The following is an 8,770-nucleotide window of genomic DNA, read 5'->3' as shown; positions in this document are numbered from 1 at the left end:
CTGGCAATACACAATACAACTAACTACTAAACCAAATCACCAGGAAAAAAACCCATTTTTGTAACTCACTGTTCGCTGATTAAACAGCTGAGCTCTGCAACGTGGATTTCACTGCATTTTCTCTTTCCTCAGATTGTCATCCTTCCTTCCTTCCTCCCAATTCCGATCTATTTTGCAAGACTCACGAACTCACAAAGTGTGAATCACTGTGGAATGGACAAGGCGAAAAGTACTTCGAAACGCGATTTATTTCAGTTTTATTCAGAAAGGGAGAAATCGCGAATTTATATTATTTTCAATATTAGTATTGAACTAAACTTTCGTAGAACGCGAGTGAAAAATTGAAAGAATGAATATAAGAAAATTTGAATAAAATACGCGACGAGAATTGGGGAGAAGCATAAGTTAAACGCGTAAAAATATTCAATAATAAACGAACTAGGGATGAAGCTATTATTTCAATACGCGATGCACTGACTCTAGTATTTACTAAAATTCAAAAATTCTCGTATAAATTCCGAAAATAGATTATTAATTACGGTAAACTACTGAGACGGTTTAATTTAGGGTGGGCATAGTGCACTCGTTCCAAATCAGCTCACAATATACAATAATAAATCAACTAACTACTTAACATGCAATTCATGCAAATTCCTTGGATGGTAAATTATTAGTAAACAAAATTCAATATCAGAGAAAATATATGAAAAATTTCAAATTAATTTCAGTTGCTGGAAGCAAAGTCATATTGATTGTTATGCTGTAACGAAAAAGCAACCTCTCAAAGTGATTTCAATATCCTATTCGACAAGTCTGAAGAAGAACGATGACTAAAATTCAAATGTTTATTTCCCTAAACCTTCAACATAATTTCGAAATATTTTATTCGAAGCGGAGTATTCCAAGTCAGTATCGATAATTGAAGAAATTATTTGATTGTATTTAAAAGAACCGAAAGGAGAATATTTAAAGTCTGATATTAAATGTCTAGCAAGTACCAGTAATTGGTAAAATGATTTATATTTGTTTTAAAAGGAAAATTTCTAATAGGTATTAGTTAAAATGAATTGTTATTCAGTCTATTGTATTGAAATTCTAATTGATTCTAATGTATACAAGTGTTACAAGAAGGCTGAGTGTGTACAGGGTGGACCTAGGCTAGCTAGTAGCCCCCGACCACTCTATTCACATCTCAGAACCTTCAGGTCAAAATACGCCGCGAAGTGTCTATGGCCCAGTATAAAGGGTGAATGATTTCGCGGAGCCTCCGCGGGTCCTTATATACCTGCGGTACCCTCTCCCCAAAGTCATTAGCAAAATCGTCGGTTAGGTCAGGCGGGAAATTTTCGCGGGAAGTTTTCGCGGGAGATTTCCGTTACCGTAACACGGTATAATTTGTCAGTTTTCACAATTTTGTTATAAATTTATACTTCCGACAATTTGTTATAACATTGCATATAACAATTTATACGTTTTTACAATATTCTTCAATGGAAACATAGGTTTTAGCGTTCTCGTTACTTACTCGTAGTTAAATTAATTTCGTAGGGATTAAAATTCAGGTTGACCTGTGGTCGTAGATTAAAAATAACCATAGTACAGCTAAATTTATCGTCATAAATAATTCCTTTTACACGAATCAAAAATGTATTCAACGTTTGTTTGTTATAATATCGTGAAATGAATTATATTACACATTTTCTCTATTCACACTGAATTTAAAGATTATAACGATTAAAAATCAAGTTGACCTGTGGTCATTTATCAAGAATAATCATAATAAAGCTGAAATTATTGTGTTAAATAATTTTTTTAATACGAATTAGGAATTTATTCAACGTTTGCTTGTTACTACTTGTTACAGTATACTGTCTCGCAATGTAAATTTAAGTAAATTAGGTTGAACTGCACAGAAAATGCACAGAACTGCACAAATAATTTATTTCATGGTATTGTAACAAGCAAACGTTGAATACATTTTTCATTCGTGTAAGAAGAATTATTTAACACGATAAATTTAGCTGTACTATGGTTATTTTTAATCTACGACCACAGGTCAACCTGATTTTTAATCCCTACGAAATTAATTTAACCACGAGTAAGTAACGAGAACGCTAAAACCTATGTTTCCATTGAAGAATATTGTAAAAACGTATAAATTGTTATATGCAATGTTATAACAAATTGTCGGAAGTATAAATTTTTAATAAAATTGTGAAAATTGATAAATTATACCGTGTTACGATAACGGAAATCTCCCGCGAAAATCTCCCGCGAAAATTTCCCGCCTGACCTAACCGACGATTTTGCTAATGACTTTGGGGAGAGGGTACCGAAGGTATATAAGGACCCGCCGATGTCCCGCGAAATCATTTACCCTTTATACTGGGCCCTAGACACTTCGCGGCGTATTTTGACCTGAAGGTTCTGAGATGTGAATAGAGTGGTCGGGGGCTACTAGCTAGTCTATGTCCACCCTGTACACACTCAGCCTTCTTGTAACACTTGTATACATTAGAATCAATTAGAATTTCTATTACTAATTATTAAACAAATTTTAACAATTACCGGCACTCGCTAGGCACGTAATATCAGACTTTAAATACTCGACTTCGAACTTCGGTTTAGTCATAATTCTATTAATGTTATAATAACGTATAATTTATTAATTTTCACAATTTTATTATTAATTTATACTTCCAAAAATTTGTTAAAACATTACATATTATTATTTATACATTTTTGCAAGTTTCTTTGACAAATAAGTACGTTTCAACGATCTTATTACTTTCTCGTTGTGAAATCAAGTTCGGAGGATTAAAAATCAGGTTGACCCTTGGTCGTAAATTTAAAATAGCCATAGTGAAGGTGAAATTATTATTTTAAATAAATGTTTCTATACGAATTAAGAATCTATTCAACGTTTGTTTGTTGCAATACCGTGAAATAAATTGTATTATATATTTTCTCAGTTTAGACTGAATTTAAAGTTCGTAAGGATTAGAAATCAGGTTGACCTGTGGTCGTAGATTAAAAATAGCCATAGTGAAGGTAAAATTATTACGTTAAATAATTGTTTTTATACGAATTAAATATTGATTCAACGTTTATTTGTTGCAATACCGTGAAATAAATTGTATTATATATTTTTTCTGTTTACACTAAATTTAAAGTTCTGTTTACATGTTATAACAATTAGAATGTTGACGTTTTGCCGTTTCACGGTTTTTCCTCTGTTAATTATGTGTTTATAAATCATTTCAAACTAAAGCAGCACCATGCCCACCCTTAATTAAACCGTCTCAGTAGTTTACCGTAATTAATAATCTATTTTCGGAATTTATACGAGAATTTTTGAATTTTAGTAAATACTAGAGTCAGTGCATCGCGTATTGAAATAATAGCTTCATCCCTAGTTCGTTTATTATTGAATATTTTTACGCGTTTAACTTATGCTTCTCCCCAATTCTCGTCGCGTATTTTATTCAAATTTTCTTATATTCTAGAATCGAAAAAGATACGAATTCGCGTTTTTTCTTTTGATTCTTTCAATTTTTCAATTGCATTACGCATTGTTGCAATAATTTCTATCGTTACATTTAATTCTAATTGTTTAGCTGCTTTTCTGCTGCTATCGATCATACATTTTACTGACAGTTGTGGTATCGACCCTACATTTTTTTTTGTTTTCTCACGTGGAGGTAGGCTGACTCTATGTGATAAACAATTGGCAACCAAACGGTGCCTCTCCTTCTACATTCGACGGATAATGTGTACTGGTATTTAATGTAATTTCTTAGCAATTTGTTTTTGTAGTTCATCCAAAGCGATATATTATGAAATTAAATTAATCACTCAATAAGTTTTAACGTTAGATTGTTTCCTCGATATGGCCATGGTGGTCATCAGTGACTGGAGCGCCTCAAATGTTTAGAATAATTAAAATAAAATAAATGTTGTCAACTAAAAATTTTGAACGTCATAGCTAGCTAGACATTATTTTCAATTGAAAAAAAAAATTATAAAGCATAATGCTATAATCCTATGCTTAAAATGTATTTTCTTGTGGCCGCCTGACAGCAACCTGTAAATCTGGCGCGACAGTGAACGTGTTAATAAGTAAATGTTGTTCAAATTATATCGTGTTTGATATCATTTTCATCAGATAAATGTCACCAACATGTTAAAAAAAATTGCAGATGAAAAAAAGTAAAATTAAAGAAATTATATGTTTCTATTATGATTTGTCGAGCCGTGAAATCTCGTAAAGGACAAGGACTGCGAGCGAGATAACATGGGCGCAGCAATGACGCATACCTAGGCGTAGGACCATCTATACTGTCACTTGTAGAATCCAAACTTATTGACTCTTGTAGAGAATTTACTGTATAGCTTGGCTAGAGTTTGTGCAGTAGATCGCGTACACTTTTTTTTCTACGATGCGTCGCGTGATACGCGTGTATACACCTTCACTCTAACAGATATTTCTCATTTTCAATTTAACCGTCATTCTTCTCCTCGGCGTTTCATGCTAGGCAATAGAAATCGAGAGGGGACGTTTTTTGAAATGGATTCGAAGCGTGAAAACGGTGAAAAAAATTGATATAAATGATTCCTGACATTTCCTCGCTTTTTCAATCGCGCAACTGGAAACAAAAATGTCGATTAAATTATCGGCAAACAGCGCTGGCTTTTGCGTACTGTAGATTAATATAAATCGGTCGAATTTTTATTTTTTTTCTTCCTTTCTTTTAGTCGACATCTTTTCATACTGCTGGAATAAGGTATGTACACTACCGGCCAAAAGTTTGGAATCACCGAGCATTGCAATTTACACAAAAATTTTCAGAAAAATGTCAGCGATTTTGAGAATTTTTTATCGTTCGAATCAATCGATATGAGATAAATTGATAAATGAAGAATTGAGATAAACTTCAAATATATAAAAAGTTAGCAGCAGATTTAATATCGATGAAAAGTGGGAGGTGATTCCAAACTTTTGGCCGGTAGTGTATATGTACACATACATACGTATATGGAAGTTTGGTTGGATAAATATTTGATAGATAAATTTGTTGGTTTCCCGGTTAACCCGATTATGTGAATTAATGTATTCCTATTTTAACAGGCAAGAATTATGTTGGTAATGAACGTCGAAATGAATTTCGGGTAATCTACTTTCCGCCAAGTAGAATGCATCAGATATAATCAGGCAAAAAGTAAAACACGTCGACTTCGACTATACACGGACAGTAGTCAAAGCGATTTTATCGCTGGCTCTAAGTAGTACGACCCGATTGAGCTCAGCCGGTTCGATTAAAAGCTTCCCTCAACCCAGTGTGATCCGTTTATCATCGGCTATGTACATTTATCACTCGTCCACGCGGCTGATTACTATTCGAGACCGCTATTATGCCGTGCACTTATGACCCTTCAATGAGTATCGATCAAAAATATCGTTTCCTATAGAGATACGGTGCTTTCAGTAACATTTTCCTTCACTTCACATAGTTTCTTTTCCTTTTTTTATTTTACAGCATGCAGAATTTACTTTCATTTGATAGCACATAGCGTAGAATCAGTGACACAGAATTAACACGTTCTGTGCTGCATATTAAAGTGATTAATAGTAAATGGTTGCAACAATAATAATTGTTACTGAATAAACAGAACCTACTTCCTATCAATGTATGATAGTGGAATTAAATTACATTGTAAATAATTAATACAGGCAGTACAGGAACATTATTAACGTACAATTTACCTGTTTAAATATACGACGGGTCTCGTGTATAATCTAACGGGTCGTTTAATCCGGAAAATCTACTTTCACGAAAATACATATATGAAAAAGTAAGCAGTATTGTAAAATTCCTTTTTGTATATCAGTGTATTTAACTACTGGCTCAACGTTAATTAGCGGAACGTACGTTTATAATGCGATGACGTAGTTATGATCGCGTGTCAGCGTCAATACGAGTGTGGCTAGGTGCACTCGGAGCGTTTAACTTATCATCAATTCCGCGGCGAAGATTCGTCGCGTGCACGGTCGAACGTCGATTACACCAGCAACCACCGCTACACGATCTCCTATCTATTATCAGTTTCGCATGAATTATGACACCGTTCGTGCGCCATTCAGCTAAATGTTGCCCTCAACTTCCGAAGGCTGTATGCAAGCCGAGAATGCAAATGTTTCTGAGGCTTAACGAGCAAACTTTCGTGATAACGACCAACTTTCGCCACAGTTCGTTCGACGTTTCTTTTAATCGTTCAATTGCGCTCCCCGAGACTAGCTAGCATCGTACAGTATATCCAAATAAATTAAAAACAAAATCAAATTTAGACTAAGGTTTTTTTGAAAATGGATGAGTACATGTGTGTTTGCGCTGGCGTTCTTAGCTTCCTATAGTGGTATGTAGTCCTTTGTTTTTCTCCTTTGCTCGAGGAGGTCCGTCATAGATTGTAGTCGCGTCATTGTTATTTTATTTTAATATTAAGGCAAATTAAAAATTTAACAATTTTTTCATCCAATATCCGTCTACTTTCAGGTTGGGAATTCTGAAATAAGCCAATACTTATTACAAAGAAATTAATTTCCACTCTGGTTCCCTTTAATTGTTTTCACCGATTCAATGTTCCCAAGGATGTACTCATAAGAAAAGGTTCCTTCCCTTCCTATTACTTTTTACACTCTCTGCTTTATCACTACCTAATTCAACAAGATTCACCTTCCATCTTTCTTTGCTTAAATTTGTCTACTTAACTAGACATGTATTTAAAATTACAATTACGAATATTTTGAATTTTTAGGTTTTTCAGGCTTTCACAGCTTGGATTACTTGAATTGTTAATCAAAGCTTCCAAATTTCACTCGCATCCAATGGTGTTTGCAATTATTGCAACGATTGCTGTACTATTGGCGAAATGTCGGATATGAAAATACATTGGACAGGGCTCAAATAATTCTCGATCTTCATTGCCCGCTTAAGGTCTTCAATTTTTATAATATCCGCTTTATGTACACCATATAGCTGCTCTCGCACTTGAACTGCCCTACATCCCGACGTACTTTTCTCGTAAATATAACAGTAACAATAACGATAACAATATCAATAAATATACCTGTAATCCGCAAATGCTTGCCACCGAGGCTCGACGTTTCTGTCGTGTAGATCGGCAATGGCAGCGACAATCCATCGGAGACCTCAATCCGCGACAGGTCTATTCCCCGCCTTTCACACGTAGCGTTCAACGCCTCCCTGCAACGAAACCGCAAAAATCCTTCATTAACTTTAATATGGACGATCAAGCGTGTTCCATAAATTTGACGAAATCAACGATCGAAATATCTTTTTGGGAGAGACTAACGGGACAATAACTTGGTTATTTCTTTGGGTAATAGCTTCTCGACCAATCCTCACAGCAAATGTGCCTGTGTACACGCGGGTACACCATCTGGCCGAGGCGCGATACATCGCGTTATAATGCCCATAAAGGACGAGCAACTTTGATAAGATTACAGCTGGAAGCCCCGCGTGAGATATTACTCATTATTTAGTGGCGATTATTAAGCGACGTCACGAGCTATGCTTCTCCTCAAAAAATGCTCCGCCTCGTCTCAAGGCCGACACTAAATTCGCGCTGGAATTCCACGGAATTACTGTCCTCGCTGCGCGGGCTATTTACGAGCACGTAAATCGTTCGAAATTTCATTTGCCCCGCGCCACTTTCATTCGACCGCTCTCCTCCCTTATACTCGCGATAATTATTCGACCGCGTGTTTATGTCGCCGATATCAACCGTAGCGGTTTAGGGTACACGTTTAAGGGGTCTTCCTACGTGACCGGTTGAAAAAATCTCTTTTTTCTTTCGCATTTTCTTATAGTTTAATGTCTCGAAAATATGTCCACGACGTTTTAAAGCTTAATTCTCAAAATTGGCAGAGGTACATGCCTTCAAAGCATGCCTTCGAGCTAAGGCTCGAATCTTACAATTTGTCACTGTATTTTCTGCTATTGGTGAATTAGTGGTTTGTAACGTATGTCAAGAAGAATGGAGATTAATGGCGTTAAGGAAATGTTTGGACGGTCGGTGGAAAACTAAGGTAAAGGTACCAGTATTTGACCAGTTAAGAGAAATCCTCCACGCGAACCGTCACTGTATTTTCTGCTATTGGTGAATTAGTGGTTTGTAACGTATGTCAAGAAGAATGGAGATTAATGGCGTTAAGAAAATGTTTGGACGGTCGGTGGAAAACTAAGGTAAAGGTACCAGTATTTGACCAGTTAAGAGAAATCCTCCACGCGAACAATAGTAACCACTTGCTCTGTGATTAAATAGCGAGAGTCGATGCCTGAAGGTACTCTTTAAGCCTTCTAGATGATGTAACAAGACCAATTTTTTAAAAAAGTTACGTTATAAAAATTTTAAAAACATATTTAAAAATTCAGTTATTGCTTCAGAAGTTGACCACTCTTAAAGATGAAAGAACTAGTAATTGACCCTCTTTTCGTTAGTAGTTGACCACTTATACTAGAAGGAGGGTTGAAGCAATAATGTTGGCAATCATTTTAGTATCGTATATTTTTAACAATTACCAGAACAAGTTATAATTAGAATGGAAAGTAGAAATAAAACAAGTTCAATTCGGGAACAGAGTAGACGTTGCGCGTTCTGCTCGATTTCGTGGGCTCATTGATATGAGAAACTACAGCCTTCCACTCATAGTCCAGCACATCAGGCTTCTCTGGCCACTTCCATAATCGCC

At 35.4% G+C, this 8,770-nt stretch overlaps 1 protein-coding gene across 8 annotated transcripts in view; it reads right to left on the bottom strand.

Annotated features, from left to right (window-relative positions):
- The window catches only part of LOC108575873 (pleckstrin homology domain-containing family G member 5), a 90,897-nt gene that overhangs the window by 9,755 nt on the left and 72,372 nt on the right, over positions 1 to 8,770 (bottom strand). For all 8 annotated transcript variants that reach the window (XM_017938797.1, XM_017938788.1, XM_017938824.1 and 5 more), the window contains one exon: positions 7,126 to 7,262. In XM_017938797.1, the coding sequence (XP_017794286.1) occupies positions 7,126 to 7,262 (137 nt within the window). The remainder of the gene's footprint in view (positions 1 to 7,125; positions 7,263 to 8,770) is intronic.

This window comes from Habropoda laboriosa, unplaced genomic scaffold, assembly GCF_001263275.1.
Source record: "Habropoda laboriosa isolate 0110345459 unplaced genomic scaffold, ASM126327v1 scaffold18, whole genome shotgun sequence".
NCBI lineage: Eukaryota > Metazoa > Arthropoda > Insecta > Hymenoptera > Apidae > Habropoda > Habropoda laboriosa.
The sequence above is the reverse complement of the archived record's forward strand: the minus strand, read 5'-3'. Positions and strand labels throughout refer to the sequence as shown.